Here is a 16,465-nt window from a genome sequence, read left to right as displayed (position 1 = left end):
CCTTGGGGTCCTGGGGAGGGGTGGGGTGCCAGGGCCGTGCCAGGGCCGTGCCAGGGCCGTGCTGGGCTGCAGCGCCGGGGGCTTGGGCACTTGCCTGTCCCCAGCCTGCTGCGTGCCACCACGGCACCGCCATGCCCAGCACCCCGATGCAGTGCCTGCAGGGATTGGCACAGGGCACAAGGCACAAAACAGCAGCCCTGGGCTGGGTGCCAGCTCAGCCCCAATCGTGCCGATGTCCACGCAGGCACCGGAGCAGCTCCAGGCACAGCTGCAGGGAGCTGAGCCCCCAGCCCGCCCCGGCCGCAGGTGATGGTCAGGTGAGGAAGAGGAGGAGGGAGGGCAGTGAGGAGGCAGAGAGCTCACAAAAATATTCAGTGCTTTATTTCATCCTCAAAACCAACGAGAACACGCTGCTGGGAGGTGCCACGCCACGCGCATGCAGGCAGGGGGATGGGTGGAACCCGGTGCGGCGGGGCACGCACGGGTGGAGACGTGCGGGGGGCTGCCCTGCCCCGCCGGGACCCCGGCCGGGGCCCCTCCAGCTCGGCCCGGGGCGGCTTTGCCCCATCGCAGCGCCGGGGCTCCGAGGGGCCCGGCTCAGCCCCAGCCTCTGCAGCTTGTGCCCAGCTCTGCCCCAGCCCTGCAGTGTTCGCGCTGCTCAGTTCTGGGGGTGCGACTGGAGAGACACGGGGTGGGGGGCGCCCTTAAGCTTCGCAGCCCCCCTCTGGGCCATGAGCCCTTGTTGGAGATCTTGGCCAAGGGTCCCCCGACAAAGTTCTCCCAGCCCGGAGGAGAAACCATGAGGCCACCCAGCTGGAGCGTGGGGCAAGGAAAGGACCCTCCAAAGAACCAGGCAGCAGCCGCCTGCCCCCTCGCCTGCCCCCCCCTGCGTCCCAAGGCCAGGAGGGAGCTGGGGCAGGGAGCCTGGGCCACGCGGGTCCCCATGTCCCCTGTGTATGAGAGCTCTGGCCATGGGCAGGGACCAACACGTGGAGCCCAGGACACGGAGATGTCTGCGGCAGCAGGGGGGGCTCTGCCCCGAGAGCCGCAGCGCAGCCGGGAGAGGGAAGGGGCTCGGCTTCCCGTCCCCGCCGCGGGGCCAGCGCCTCCACGGGAGAGCCCCGGCTACCGGCAGGCACAAACCCCTCGCCCACAGCCCCGCCGGGCAGGGGCTGCAGACTGCACCCACGGCACGGCTCAGCACCGGTCCAGGGCGCCTGCGGCCGGCTCCGGGACGGGCGACGCGCCCGGCGGCGTGCAGGGCCCGGCTAGAAGTGCTTGTCTTCCAGCATGGAGCTCACCACCAGCTCCTTGTTGCTGAAGTCCCAGAAGGCAGTCATGTGGAAGGCCATGTTGGAGAGGACAACCAGGTACTCCAGGAAAGCAAAGATGGTGTAAACTGGCAGAGGAAACACAGTGGGTTAGTGGGAAGTGCCGCCCTGCGGCCGGATTTGCCCCCAAACCTTGGGGACCTCTTGGGGACAGGTCCCAGGGCTGCAAGGACGCGGGGCAGGGGCTCGGTGCCGGGCCTCAGCCAGATGCAGGGCAGAGGAGGGGAGGAGAAGGGCGGCTGGGCACCATCCCACGTGAGGGCTCCTGCTGTGCCACAGCCCCTCTGAGCGGGGTGACCCCGGCCCCTTCCCCGCGCCCCGGCACGGCCAAGCGGCACAGAGGCGCACGTCCGTACCTCCAGGCCCGCAGTACCAGTTGTGGTGGAAGTAGACACACACGGCAAACGCGAAGGTGATGAAGGTAAAGAAGAAGAGCAGCTGCTTCCACTTGTACGACTTGCGCTCCTGGAAGAGACCGAGGGCACCTGCTCACAGCCTGGCCGCCCGCACGGCCCCGGTGCTGGATCCGTCCCCGTCACGGCGCACGTGGCACCGTGGGGACATGGGACATGGGCAGACCCCACCAGCCCCCTGCACTGCACCGTGCCCCGGCACTGCTGGGAACAGTGCCTGCAGCAGAGCTCACACTGGCAGCCAGGGTAGGGGCAATGGCAGAACCAGACACGGATCCTCCGGCCCCAGATGTGGGGAATTCACCTGCGTGGGCAGCCGGTGCCGCGTGGGAGGCACCGCACGAGCCGCAGCAGGGCTCGGGCACGCGTCCCTGGTGAGCACCAGCATCAGGGTTGGACCCGGGCGGAGGACACGGGGATGCCACCCACGGCCCCCCGGGCCCTGGTTGTTATTCCTGCTGCTGAGTGGGAGGGGAATTTTCCTCTCGCCTGATGTTTCACGTGAGACAAAAACTCCATTTTCAGGGACTGCTGAGAATAAGGAAAATTTAAATTGCCCCATCACTCTTTCCATTACCCCACCGAAAGCGCGCCTGCAGGCTCAGCCCGCCGCCCTGAGCACAAACAGGTTGCGGCGGGGAGGAAAACCCAGAGAGGAAGGGCGGCCTCGCGGTTACGGCTGCCATCTGGGGGCTCGGGGAGCTCAGCCCGACGCCTCCCGGCGCTCCCCAACGCCCCACGGCCGCCCCCCTTGCGCCGGCCCCGCTCGCCCACCGGGAGCACAGGGCGAGGAGCTGGGGGTGCGCTGGGCGGCGCGGGGTGGAGCACGGCGGTGCCAGCCGGTGCTCGGCAGCAGGCAGCGCACGGGCCCATGGCCACGTTATGCAAAGTTTCGCACCGGAAAAGCGGGTCACGGCACAGCCTTGTTTTCATCCAGGTCCCACGGCAGCGGAAACAGTCGCACGCCAGAGGCAGCGGCGGAGCCCCGCTCGTCTCAGCAAGGTGAGCGGCAGTGCCCCGCTCTCTGGCTCCTGCGCTGCGCCCGCGCAGCACCGCGCCCCGCGGCACTGCGCCTCGCTGCACCACATCGCGCTGAGCTGCACCCCGTGGCGCTGCGTCAGGCTGTACAGCGCGCCGGGCTGCTCTGCAGCGTGCTGCGCCTCGTGGCACCGTGCTGCGCTGCACGGCAGCATGCGGCACTGCACCACACCTCGAGGCACCACGCCGCACCTCGTGGTACCGTGCTGCACTGCGCCGTGCTGCGCCTCATGGCACCGTGCTGCACTGCACGGCAGCATGCGGCACTGCACCACACCTCGAGGCACCACGCCGCACTTCGTGGTACCGTGCTGCACTGCGCCGTGCGGCGCCTCGTGGCACCGTGCTGCACCGCATGGCAGCATGTGGCACTGCACCGCAACTCGTGGCACTGCACCGCACCTCGTTACACGGTGGTGCACTGCTCCGTGCCACACCTCACGGCACTGTGCTGCACTGCAAGGCAGCACATGGCACCCCACCGCACCTCGTGGCACTGCACCGCACCTCGTGGCACTGTCCTGCACCGCACCTCGTGGCACCATGGTGCACTGCACCACGCTGCACTTTGTGGCACCATGCTGCACTGCATGGCACCATGCTGCGCTGCATGGCAGCACATGGCACTGCACTGCACCTTGTGGCACTGTGCTGCGCCTCATGGCACCCTGCTGTGCTGCATGGCAGCACGTGGCACTGCAACACACCTCGTGGCACCGCACCGTACCTCGTGGCACTGTCCTGCACTGCACCGCGCCGCACCTTGTGGCACCGTGCTGTGCTGCACCTTGTTGCAGCTTGTGGCACTGTGCTGCACTGCATGGCAGCATGTGGCATTGCTCCACACCTTGTGGCACCACACCACACCTCGTGGCACTGTGCTCTGCTGCACAGCAACACAGGGCACTGCACCGCACCTCATGGCACCACACCGCACCTCGTGACACCGTGCTGTGCTGCACCTTGTTGCACCTTGTTGCACCGTGCTGCGCTGCATGGCAGCACTTGGCACTGCACCACACCTCGGGGAACCGTGCTGCACTGCACCATGCTGCACTGCTTCACTGAGCTGCACTGCACCACGTCCAGTGCATGACTCTGCACCTGGTGGTGCTGCGCTGCACCCCGTGGCACCACGCAGCGCTGAACCCCTCCACCCTCATGCACTGCGTCACGCAGCACCTCCCCGCGCTCCATCCCCCCAGCCCCCGAGGACAAGCCCTGCAGGAAGGCGCTGCTCGCAGCGGGATTACGGCACTGCCAGGTTCCTTCAAGTGCCCCCAGGACTTGGCGGCCAAGAGCTGGGACGGGAACGGTGCCGCAGGCGCAGAGCTGCAGGGTACGGGGCTGAGCTTCACGTGCCCTGGCACTGAGGATTAATTCTGCCCCGGGCAGCACCTAATTAGCTGTTTTTCTCTATAATCCTTCCTCGGGACGGGCTCAGCCCAGAGTCTCACCCCCCCGCTGCAGGGAAAAGCCGAGCTAAGCCGCAGGGCAGACAGCTCTGGAGGGCAGGGGGGGCCCAGGCAGCACCCAGGGGGGTGCAGGAGCTCCAAGCAGGAGCCTGAGGCAGCCCCTCACAGCCCGTGCTCCAGCTGCAGGTGGGCGACAAGAGGGACAAGGCAGTCCCAGGGACGTGGGACGAGCTCAGGATACGTGCTGAGCCCGGCAGGACGGCCTGACAGCATGGCCATGGAGACCGCTGTCCCTGTCCCTGTCCCGGCACCGGCACCGGCATGGTGCAGCGCATCGATGGAAACCAGGACTTCGTGCTTCCTGGTGGACCCGGCCCCTGACCCGTGCACGCTGCTCCCCACGCGCACGGCTCCCTGAGCCAGCCCTCTGCACTGGGACGCGCGTCTGGCCCAGCAAACCACAGGCGCGTTATATTTAGAGCCGCCGCTTGCAGGCTCTGAGCTGCAGCACACTGCCCCGTGCACGCGAAGGTGAGTCAGGAGCGGGAGGCAGACAGCGGGGGACAGGAGGACAAAACGGCACTGGCTGCACCCACCAGCGTGGAGGGGCATGGCCCCGTGCCCCGTGCCCCGTGCAGAGCCCACGGACAGCCCCCAGCCGCCCCTTCCCCTCCTGGGGAGCGCCCCGCACCGCGAGCCCCAGCCGTGGAGCTGCGGGACGGGCAGCAGGAGGCACGCATCCTGCCTGCTCCTCCACCACCTCCGGGGGGGGTCCCTGCGGGGTTTATGCCTCAGTGCCCCACGGGGACGTGCCACAGGAGGGCAAAGGTGAATTAGTCCAAAACGCGTCAACGTTCCACGCGCAGACCAAGCGCCAGTCCCAGCCGCATCCCACGCAGGGGGCTCGGGTTTTCCAGAGACCCTCTCTGCGCTGGGAGCCGGCCCTTCCCGGGGGCTACGTGCTGCACGCCGGCCCAGCTCGCCCCCGAGAGCGCTTCTGGCTTCCCTGCGGTGAACGCGAAGCCGAGCGGCTCCAGCAGCGCGAGCCGAGCGCCGGGATATTTATAGCGGCCTCGGGTGAGCCACCGCCGCGGGCCGCTGTCGCCGCGCTGCAGGCGATCGCTGGCGAGGAGCTGGGCTGAAACCACGCGTGCTCACGGACCCCGCTCGCGGCTCAGCTCCCGAGGGGCTGGCAGTTTGGCACGGCACGGCACGGCTCGGCACAGCGGGGTGGCACGGCACGGCGCGGAGGCACAGCGCGGCACGGCCCCCGCGCCCGGCCGCTGCACGCGTGCATGCGTGTCTCCGGGCCGGAACGCAGACGAGGGTGACGCCAGCTGCCGGGGAAGAGGAGAACTGTGTTTGCAAACAAGAAGTGAAACCAGGCTGCCCGGCTGCGCTGCTCCCCGTGGCACGGGGCTGCGGGGGCCTGCAGCTGGCCCGGAGCAGGGGCTGCGCTGGGGAGCGGCCGCAGCGATGTGCCAGGCGTGCGCGGGGTGCCACCCACGGGAGGCTCTGTGTGTTCCTTCTCCCCCCGAGCGCCCATCTGGTGCCCCTTCCCCTCCTCCTCCCTGCCTGCTTTCCTTTCCCCCCCTCTTGCAGAGCTCTATTTTCCTTTCTCTCGTCCTCTGCAGCTGGAAACCGTCTGCGCTTCCCCATTGCGAGCCAGTTCCCCAGCACCTTCCTGCCCTTGCGGCAGGCGGTTGCGACACGCGCCCTGGGGAGTGCGAGGCTTTTGCAACACCGATTCCTGTCACACACGTGCTCACCCCAGCGCAGCCCGGCAGCTTCAGGGCCTCCAGCAAAGGGCCCCGGTGCCGCCGTGCTGCGGCTCTGCGCCCTCCTGCGGGATGGGACAGCGCGGGGACCTGGCCCAGAAACGGCCCCAGGCTCAGCCCGAGCTCGGTCGGGGAGCTCTGGTGCCTTCCCCAGCCGCAGGTGGGCCAGGGCACGGGGCTCACGCTGCCAGGAGCCCCATCCCTCGCTCCCGGGGACCTGCCCTCTGCAGGGAATGGTTCCCGGGAGCAGCAGAGGGGACGTTTCGTCACCAGCCGAGCCCTAGAGCAGCGCCCTGGCAGCGGGTGGGGGAAGCGCCTCTGCTCGGAGCCTCTGAGACGAGGCCGGGCAAGGGGCTGGAAGAAACGCGGCGGCCGCGGCGGGGCTGCACACGGGGGTGGCCAGGAGCATCCCTGCAGTGCGGGTCCTGTGCAGGAGAGCTGCCCGACATTCGGCCCGCTCCTGGTGGCTGTTGGAAAGTTCTCCCCAGGACGAGGCACGAGGACTCCGGGGCGCAGACGCTGCTCCTGCTCCAGGGCTGGGGGATGGCAGAGGTGAACAAACTGCCCCGCGACCGAGGCGAAGTGAGCCGGAGCCTGGCTCCGAGGCACCACCAGGGCCGTTCCCGGGCACCCCTAGCTTTCCCTGCGAGAACAGACAGCCCGTGCTCTCCCCTAAAATAACCCCGCGAGGCTCCCAGCGCCCGGCACAATCCGGCCAGCTCAGCGGCTGCCGCACCTCTCCCTGCTGGGCCGGGCAGTCCCCGCTGGCCGCACGGCGCGGGGCGAGGAGGATGTGGCACCGGCACCATGCCCGCAGCGGCCCCTGGCATGGCCCCGTGCTCGCCTCGTGGCCCCGAGCACAGCCCCCAGGCTCGCACTGGGGCCATGGGACGAGCCCAGGGAAGTCGAGCAGCAGGACAAACCCCACATAATTTTGCCCGGCCCGGAGATGGGGGGGCCAGATGAGAGCGACTCACGGCAGAGCCCCGGCTGCGTTTTGGGGGTGCCGACGGGGCGCCAGAGCCGCCCTGCGGAGGGGCAGCTCCCTGGGGGGGCCTCCCCCAGCCGCGGGCTCAGGCCTGGACCCGCTGCTTCCAGAAGGGTTTAATGCGAGAGCTTTTCCGTCGCACACGCACTTTCTTTTTCAGAGGACCTCGCTCCCCGGGCGACAGCACCATCTGCTGACAGGCGGCCCCGCAGCCCCCTCGAAACCAGCCCGGGCTCGGGGCCAGGTTTCCTGGGGTCCTGGGCTGTGCTGCCTCCTCTGCACCCACAGCTCTGGGTGCTGAGCTCCGAGTCTCATCCTGTCCAGGGGGAGAGCCTGGGGCCTCTTACGACCAACCCAGAGCCGCTGGGCGCTGCCCCCACGCTGCTCAGGCAGCTCCGGGTCTGCTGATCTCCAGGGGGGTGTCTGTGAACTTTGTGCCACCTGCTTCAAGCCCTGCTCCAGCGGGGCCACCCGGGGCCGCTCGCACGTGGCCCGGCGCTGGGCTGGGCACACACCAAGACCCGGCCCCGCGCGCTGACCGCAGGCTCGGCTCGAGCCCTGCAGCCTCGGGGAGCGGACGGCAGCGAGGACGAGCAGCCGAGGCACGCGGAGCCCGTAAGCTCTGCGGGCGCAGGGTGCTCCCCACACCTCACAGCCCCTTCAGATGCAGGGGATGCAGGGGTGCAGCCATGGGAGGGGGGCTCTGGGCAGAAAGGACACCTCTGCTCGCTGTGCCAGCCTCCTGGCAAGGAGAGGAACGGCCCCGGGGCGACGCTGCCGGAGGACAACCCACGGGCAGAAGTGCTGCCAGACGGCAGCGGGGCACCTCGGGCTGGTGCCAGGACTTTGGTCCCCGCGTTTCCCAGCACAGAGTTCAGAGACACCCCCCCGGAGATCAGCAGACAGAAGTCGGCCGCCTACTGGCAGGTTGCTCGCCCTCACCCTCCCCACAGCCGCGCTGCCGTGTGGCAGGGACACGCGGCCGGGTGTGCCGAGGCACCGAGCGCGTGCTCCGGCGTGGCACGGGAACGTGCACCGAGCTCACAGCCCGCATCCGAGCCGGTGCTCCCGTGAGCCAGCAGTAGGACGAGCGCTGCTGCCACTGCGCCGCGAGCTGGACTTGGTGTTACGGCGCTGTCACGCCTGCAGGCGCGCGCGGCCTGTTGGCACATGCTGCCCGGGGAGCCCTCGTCTGAGCTGCAGGACTGCGAGGGAGAGGCGCAGGGGGTGCAAAAACAGGGAAAGCAAACAAAAAAAGAATAAATAGAGGAAGCTACTGGGAAGCCGAGGGGTGATTTCCGCACGCCTGCTGCTCCCTTTGCAGCGCACTGCCCCGGGGCTCCTGTCGCCCACGCTCTGTCCCGCCACCAGACCACAAGCACGGCGAAGCCACCTGGCTTGGCAAACCGCTGCCACGGCCGCAGAGCAACGGCCACAGCCTTCTGCCTGTTCTTAGCCCGGGCAGCAGCAGCGTGCGGCCCCCCCAAGACCCGCTGAGGTCGGTCGGCAGACGCCGCTGACCACGCGAACACCACCCTGTTGGGGCAGATCCGAGGCGCACCCCCGTCCCCTGCCCGCCTCCGAGACCCGCACGTGCCCCAGCGCCCTGGGAGCCTCAGAAGCCCCTTCCGTGGTGCAGCCTGCAGCCAAGCACAAGCGCTGGACGCTGCTTCCCCGGGTGCCCAAAACAAGCCAGCAGCCACACAGGCTCGGTGAACTGTCGGAAGGGGAGGACAAATGGATGTGATGAAGCGGGAGCCCTACTGAAGCACGCTCTGCGACTGTCCGTGCCAGCCCCAGGCACAGCGCCCATCCTGCTCCGCACGCCCTCACTTGGCAGACGTGTGCTCCCACCCCCCGCCAGCTCCCCAGCCCCAGGACAAAGCGGTGCGCACACGTCCCGCGGGGCTTCACCCAGTTCTGCTTTGCGAGGCCACCGCCGGCCCTGCGCGGCACAGCCCGGGGACCTGCTGCCCAGCGCTGCTGGAACCTGGGGCAGGGAGGGCAGGACAGGGGCAGCAGGGCGGGGAGGGAAAGCGCAGAGAGCCGGGGCCCCAGGCAGAGCTGCGTGCAGGCAGACGGAGCGCTCGCACCGCTGAGCCGCCCGTCCTGTGCTGCCGCTCGTGGCACGCTGCGGAACCGACGGGGCGCCAGCTAGAGCCGCGTCCAGGTGACGGAGCCAGAAGCCTGGCTCTCTGCCTGGCCAGGGGGGCCCCCGAGCCCACGGCCCCCCTGGACAACAAGACCCACGGCCATCCCGCTCGGCAGGACCGACAGGAGCCCTCGGGGCAGCTCCTCCCCGGAGCAGAGGGCTTGCACGGTGCCTGCGTCCCGCTGCCGCAGCCGCCCCCGCTGGCAGGAGCAGCAGGGTCACTGCGCCCCGGCAGGGCCCCAAACGGGCACCCTCAGGCAGGGCAGACCCCGGGGGACACGGGCCGGGTGGCACTTCAGGTGTCAGCTCCGTGTGAAAACGAGAGAGAAGGAAATGAAGACATCCCTCCCCGGTTTGTTTCAGTAAATGGGACCAAATCGTGGGTTTTGGTGGCCGCCCTCCCTTCAGCCCCTTTCACTCCCACGTTAAGGGTTTTCCCACCCGGTTAGGGTTATTTCAAAGTGAGGTACAGGTGAAGCCCTGCCACCGCCAGCCGAGAGCCCCGGCCCCGAGCGCAGCGCGCAGAGAAGAAAGGAAAGTGTCTGTACCTCGGGACTTACTGTGTGTTTCTTAGTCATCCTCCAGAGGATGCACGTCAGGAGCATGTGGCCCAGAGCCGACGTGATAAAGACGATGAAGGCATTTTCGTGGATTGCTGAATCAACGAGACAACAGGTTTCCTGTTAAATCTGGGCACGGAAGTGAGCTGAGAGCACAGGGGGAAGGGACAGGGCTTTGAGAGGGCAAAGGGCCGCTGGGCACGGCCCTGCTGGCGGCCCCCGTGCCCCGGGGATGCTGTGCCAAGGGCGAGCAGCGGCCGAGGAGCCTCGACAGGACAGCACAGCGTCGCGGCAGCCGTGCCGAGAAGGGGGAGGGAGAGCTGGCAGCAAAGGGATCTGTCCTCGTGGCTCCCTCTAAGCCCGGGGCAGGCGTGGGACGGGCACCTCGCAGCAGGCACCATGTGTGCAGGAGGGCTCAGCCCCGAGGCGAGGAGCCTCGAGCTGCGCGTGGCTGCAAGCTGCAGGCGCCCTGGGGAGCGGCTCAGCATCACCTTTAGCGCTCCTGGGAGGGACGGGGGAACCGAGGCACGGAGGGAGGTGTGCAGTGAGACAGCCTGGGGTCCGGAAAGGGAGCCGGCCTCCTGCATTCAACCCGGCCGCTAACTGCTGTCACCGGCACCGAGGCCACCCCGCGTCACCGAGCTGACACCGACTTGCCAGGCTGGAAACGCAGCTGGCCGGAGCTCTGAACTGAAGCAGCTCGCAGACCCCCAAAGCCACACACAGACCCCAGCACTCCCAGGTGAGAGATTTTTAAAGGGGTGTTTCTATGAAAAAAAAATAAATAAAACAAGTTCCTTGGCCTTTTCTCCAGGAACTAAATAAAATAAAAGTTTCCCGGCCTTTTCTCCAGGAACTGAGCCCACAGGCTGAGTTCACAACCAAGACACCCAGCCATAAAACACGCCCCCCCTTCCCTCTCATCCCAGCTGCAGAGGAAGGGGAGCAGCGGTGGGAAGGAGCTCTCGGAGGTGGGGCTGCGAGCAGCGCCTGCAGGGGGGGATAACCCGTGCCCTCCTCCTGCAGCTCCGAAGCTTTCCCTACAGACCTGAGGAGCTGCAATGAGGAGCTGCGAGGCTGGGCTGGCCTCAGCTTTCAGCGCGGCTTCTGCCCTTCCTCTGCTGCACCGCAGCCTCCTCTTCCTCACTGCTGCCCGAGGCGCAGGGTGGTGCCGGGATGCCTCGCAGGGGGCAGCGGCAGGGGAAGAGGGCAGGGAGCTGGGCAGAAAGCCCCAGGGCCACAGACCTCCGTCTGCCAGAGGCTTCCATCCCCAGAGCACCGGGATTCGCAGCACGCGGAGCTGTTGGCGAGCTCACACCAGCCCCGTGCTGCGCTCCCCACGGGGAGCGAACGCCCGTGAACAGGACTGGAGGAAGGGTCTGCTCGAACCCTGGTGCAGCGTGCGGCTCGGACGGGGCAGTCTTGGAGCATCCCGGGGAAGTCCTTGGGCTCCTTTCCTGGCCCCAATGCCACAGGCTGACTGGGGAAGGCCCAGGTTAAGCCAGTGAGCGCCCGGCTGGTGGGAGGCGTTATGGGGCTGACGTCCAGCATGTGAGAGCCCCAGGATGGGCTGCTCTGGGCACGACTGCCGGGTGAGGAGCAGAGAAATCAACCGCTGCGCTGCAAAACACAGGGCAGCATCTGCGAGCAGGGAAACAAGCTGGCACCGAGCTGCCAGCTGTCTCAGCAGCCTGAAGTGCTGTGCTTCATGCACCGGCCGGTTGGTTTTCCACGACAGCAGTGGAACCACGTCCTTCTGGTGTGCAGGACGCAACGTCTCCGAACAACCACCTGGCAAGAAACCAGGACGCACCTGCAGGGCTCTGTTCCGGGCCCCGACGGCCCTGTGGGGCACGAGCAGCCTGGGTCCTGGACCTGCTCAGCCCCACAGGCACGGTCACGGCAGTGCCGGGGGGGCCCATTTCGAAAGGCAACCAAAGGGCTTCCTGACCCACTGCACCTATCCTCGGAGGGAGCTTCCCTCACCCCTGTGAGCAGGCAGATCCCCCCAGCACGAGATCAGCTGCGCCCCACATCCCCTTCCTGCAAGCAGACAAACCTCTGCTGCCGGCTCCCCCTCACCAGCCCTGCTCCAAACCCACCCGCTCCGGCCTTTCTCTCTGCAGCGCTCTGTGACTGCAACCCCTGAGCGCGGTCCCGCGGCTGGACGCGGGATTTATTCACCCTCGTCACCCAGCTGAGCGCAGAGCAGCCGACACAGCTCGCGGGCACAGCACGCTGCTGCTGCTGCTGCTGCAAGTCCCAGAAGTGGCTTGGTTTCCTCTGCAACAGCACCACCTTGCTGACCCGACGCGAGTCCTCGTGCACCAACCCCGGCACCGCCTCTGTAGCCCAGGACCGAGCAGCTGCTGGTGCCACCAGCTTTCAGATTCGTTTCTGATCAGACCGTGTGGGAAAAAGGACTTTTCCTTTCCCTTCCCTTTCCCTTCCTGAACGGTGTTTCCTAGCCTAGCACCATCCTATTTTGTGCTGATTTAACCTGAAAGATTCTGATTTTGCCCCGAGGCCGACACAGGGAGTTTCGCCCAAACATTTTTGTGGGAGGGTGCTTGAAATGCTGCTACGAGAGACTTCAGGCTGAAGCCGGCTCAGAGCCAAAGTTCAGGTGTGGAGGCGGTGCTGGTAGCAGCAACGGGCGTTGGTCTCTCTTTGCTCAGCCACGACGAGAGGCGTCGAGCACGGCCCCAGCACGGGAGGAACCAAGCAGTAAATGCTGGGCACAAAAACCCCGCCTATGGTTTCAGCCACTCATCAGCCCCAAGAGTTCCAGGAAGAACAGGGCTATCCGCACGCTGGATGCAACTTCCCCATCTAAACCCCAACGTTCACAGAACCTCTTTGTTTTACCACCTTCGTTTCTCTGAGCTGCCCACCTGCAAAGCGCCCTCGGGACGCAGAGCTCCGCAGAGCCCGGCGTGGGAGGAGACACCTACCATAGTTCTCGGACGAGGACACGTAGGTCAGCACGAGGAGGGCGAAGTTCTCGAGCAGGTTGAGCAGCAGGTTGAAGTGGCACAAGCGCGGGTAGCGGGGGTGGGAGCAGTGGCAGCTCTGGTAGTGGTTCCAGTAGGCGACGGCCACCAGGAAGCGGGGCGCCGAGTGCAGCCCGATGCAGAGGCGCCAGACGTAGCGCTGCGGGGTCTCGCCGCCGATCGCCGCGCTGATGGAGGGCAGGTAGTTCGGGACCTGATGGGATACAGCAGCTTAGAGAGGCGTGGGGAGCCTGGAAGGGCAGCACGCAGCACGCAGCAGCCCCGGTGCGTCCCCCAGGGCCACCCAGCCCCAGCTCTGCCCCAGGGGCGCAGCTCCGGGACCCCCTCGGGTTCCTCAGCTTCGCGTGCCCAGCCCTCGCCCCTTCCCTTCGGTCAGCGGTGGGCTGAAACTCCTCCATCCCCACAGCTGGAGAGAGAGGAGAAGGGGGTTGGCTTTGCTGCCCATCCCTAGTGGAGGAAATTGATAGGGACAGCAGCAAAGGTGATGTTCAGGGAGGAAGGGAAAAGCAGGAACCCATCGACCTCACAACAAGCGCACGGCTCAGGGCTGTCCCGAGCCAGCTGGGATTGCTCCACAGGAGGTAACCCAGGCAGGACCGCGCTTCCAGGGAATCACAGAGTCACAGAAGCATCCGGGCTGGAAGAGACTTTGAGGATCATCAAGCTGGCCGGTCACGCCGTGCAGTGGGAACACCAGAAGGGCCAAAGCCCAACTAGCTAAAACTTCCACTTCCCCCCGGTTACTTCGCACGCTGCCGCGCTCACGTAGAGGCGGTTAAGCTGGATCCCTAATTAGGTTGTCGTGTCGGATGAAGGGGATGGAATTCCTTCGTGCTGTCCTCCAGGTGCTTTCCTGCTGGCCTCTGGTCCTTCTCCTGGCTCTGGGACCTACTGCTGGTGCTGGCATCCAACTGCCAGGAGTCTGAGCTTCCCCCTGCCCAGGGACTCGGCTGAACGCCCTCTGCACCAGCTCAACAAGCCTGCAGCCCAAGATGCTCTTCCCCTCCCCTGAGGGGCAGACCCCTTCTGAGCCCACAAAGACCAGGTTTCTCGGGGTCCCACGGCCCAAAAGGCCCAGCCCCTGGCTCCGACACCTGCCCCACCACCACGCACCGGTCTGCTGGATTTACCGGTCCTCCCAAAGCCCTTTCCTTGGACAGCAGGACTGGAGAGAAGCCCGCCTGCGGCTCCAGAGCCCACCACGGGCTCTGCGGTCCTTCGCGATACGCCTCGGACTGCTCTTGACAGCTTCACTGGTGCCCACGTGGAAGAGGGGCAGGGCTAGCGGTCCGTGGGCTGTACGAGGCTTGGCAGTGTCTCGGCACATCCCTGATACGGGCCTCTGGTGGCCACCCACCTCTCTCGGGAGCAGGTCAGGTTGGGAAATGGGCACCTCCGGTCCTCCCTGAGGGTCCCCCCCCAAGAGGGTCCCCTTGCTGCTGTCACCGTCACCAGTTTGGGTCTTGCTCGGTCTGTCCTGGAGCCCAGAGCAACCCACAGAGCCCTGGGACTGACGCTCCCCAGGCCGACTACATTCTGCTTGAGGAACCCACGGCCGGTCGGTGAGGAGGGGGCAGCGCCCACGTCCACACTGCCCGTTTCTCCAAATCTGCACCGGGGCCGCGCTGCCCCACGGCCTCCTCACCACCACCCGCCTCCGTCACCCCGCCGTGCGTGGCAGGATCACAGAACCCCGGAACCATCTGGGCGGGAAGAGACCTCCCAGATCACCCAGTCCAACCTCTGTCCTAACACTCAGTACTCCACTAAACCATATCACTGAGCTCTGCATCTGAACGTCTCTTAAAGACCCCCAGGGATGGTGACTCCACCACCTCCCTGGGCAGCCCATCCCAATGCCTAACAACCCTTTCAGTAAAGAAGTTTTTCCCAATATCCAACCTAAACCTCCCTTGGTGCAACTTTAGCCCATTCCCCCTCGTCCTGTCACCGGGCACGTGGGAGAATAGACCAACCCCCACCTCGCTACAGCCTCCTTTAAGGTATCTATAAGGTACCTTACGGACCTATAGGGTACCTATAAGGTACCTTAAGGGCCTATAGGGTACCTTAAGGACTTATATAGTATCTATAATGTACCGTAAGGACCTACAGAGGACTTATAAGGTACCTTAAGGATCTATAGGGCACTATAAGGTATGTATAAGGTATCTTAAGGACCTATAGGGTACCTATAAGGTACCTTAAGGACTTATAGGGTACCTATATGGTACCTTAAGGACCTATAGCATACCTATAAGGTACCTTAAGGACCTATAGGGTACCTGTAAGGTACCTTAAGAACTTATATGGTATCTATAACATACCTTAAGGACCTATAGAGTACGTACAAGGTACTGTAAGGACCTATAGAGTACCTATAAGGCACCTTAAGGACTTATATGGTATCCATAATGTACCTTAAGGACCTACAGAGTATTTATAAGGTACCTTAAGGACTTATAGGGTACCTATATGGTACCTTAAGGACCTATAGCATACCTATAAGGTACCTTAAGGACCTATAGGGTACCTGTAAGGTACCTTAAGAACTTATATGGTATCTATAACATACCTTAAGGACCTATAGAGTACGTACAAGGTACTGTAAGGACCTATAGAGTACCTATAAGGCACCTTAAGGACTTATATGGTATCCATAATGTACCTTAAGGACCTACAGAGTATTTATAAGGTACCTTAAGGACCTATAGGGCACCTATAAGGTACCTTAAGGACTTATATAGTATCTATAACGTACCTTAAGGACCTATAGAGTACCTATAAGGTACCTTAAGCACCTATAGGGCACCTATAGGGTACCTACAAGGTACCTTAAGGTACACCTGAGGTCCCGGCGCACCTCAGGTGGAGGCGGAGGCTCGCGGCCCCCCAGCGCCACGCAGGCACCCCCGAGCCGTGCGGTGCGGTGCGGTGCCACTCACCCCGCAGTGGGTGGCCGTGGTCTCCTGGAAGTGGAAGAGCAGGGACCAGGTGACGCAGAAGAGGAACCCGAACAGGGGGCAGCACACGGTGCCCACGGCCAGCGTGGTGAAACGGAGCCGGAGCAGGATCCCGTCACGGTCCAGGGGCAGCGGAACCTGCAGCATGCTGCCGGGCCTGCAGACACCGGCCTCGTTACTGTACCCCCGTTACCGGCCCCGTTACTGCACCCTGTTCCCAACCCCCATTCCCGGCCCCCTGTCACCGCACCCCCGTTACTGGCCCCCGTTTCCGGACCCCCTATTACCGGTTCCCCGTTCCCGCTCCCCATTACCAAACCCCCCGCTTACCGGACCCCCACTCCCGCACCCCCCGTCACTGCACCCCCATTACCAGCCCCCTGTTCCTGGCCCCCCGTTCCCGTACCCCCGTTCCCAGCCCCCCCCTTACCGCCCCCCCCTTACCGCCCCCCCATTACCGTACCCCCCGTTCCCGGCTCCCCATTACCACAGCCCCGTTACCGCACCCCCCATTCCCAGCTCCCCATTACCGGATCCCCGTTCCCGGCCCTCCGTTCCCGCAGCCCCCGCCCCGCGCCGTGCCCCACCGCCCCCCCCGCCAGACCCCCCCCCAGCCCCCCCCGTTCCCGGCCCCCCCCCGGCCCGGCCCCGCCCCGCCCCCACGCACCGGCCCCGCGCCCCCTCCGCTCCGCTCCGCGCCCGGCCCCGCCCCCTCGGCAGGCCCCGCCCCCGCCGCTCTCTGATTGGTCGGTCCGGCAGAAGCCCCGCCCCCTCCGCCCTCGCTGTGGCGCAGCGCGGCGGGGGGGTTGTTCT

At 65.7% G+C, this 16,465-nt stretch overlaps 1 protein-coding gene across 7 annotated transcripts; it reads right to left on the bottom strand.

The window, feature by feature from the left end:
* Nucleotides 1-366: 366 nt before the first annotated feature.
* PGAP2 (post-GPI attachment to proteins 2) lies at nt 367-16,435 on the bottom strand. Of its 7 annotated transcripts, none has more exons than XM_080562689.1 (6): nt 16,320-16,429; nt 15,635-15,809; nt 12,630-12,882; nt 9,664-9,770; nt 1,688-1,796; nt 367-1,399 (listed from the first exon to the last, which is right to left on the bottom strand). In XM_080562689.1, exons 2-6 carry the CDS (start codon nt 15,797-15,799, stop codon nt 1,269-1,271), a joined length of 765 nt encoding a protein of 254 aa, XP_080418815.1. In that variant the 5' UTR covers nt 15,800-15,809; nt 16,320-16,429; the 3' UTR covers nt 367-1,268. The 7 variants fall into 7 exon arrangements, with proteins under 7 accessions (XP_080418815.1, XP_080418814.1, XP_080418816.1 ...); XM_080562688.1 differs by lacking the exon at nt 16,320-16,429 and adding an exon at nt 16,183-16,283; XM_080562690.1 differs by lacking the exon at nt 16,320-16,429 and adding an exon at nt 16,183-16,283 and having other exon boundaries at nt 9,676-9,770.
* Between the last annotated feature and the right edge of the window lie 30 nt (nt 16,436-16,465).

Source organism: Anser brachyrhynchus (assembly GCF_964034855.1).
Source record: "Anser brachyrhynchus genome assembly, chromosome: 1".
Classification (NCBI taxonomy): domain Eukaryota; kingdom Metazoa; phylum Chordata; class Aves; order Anseriformes; family Anatidae; genus Anser; species Anser brachyrhynchus.
This window is presented reverse-complemented; position numbering and strand designations above follow the sequence as displayed.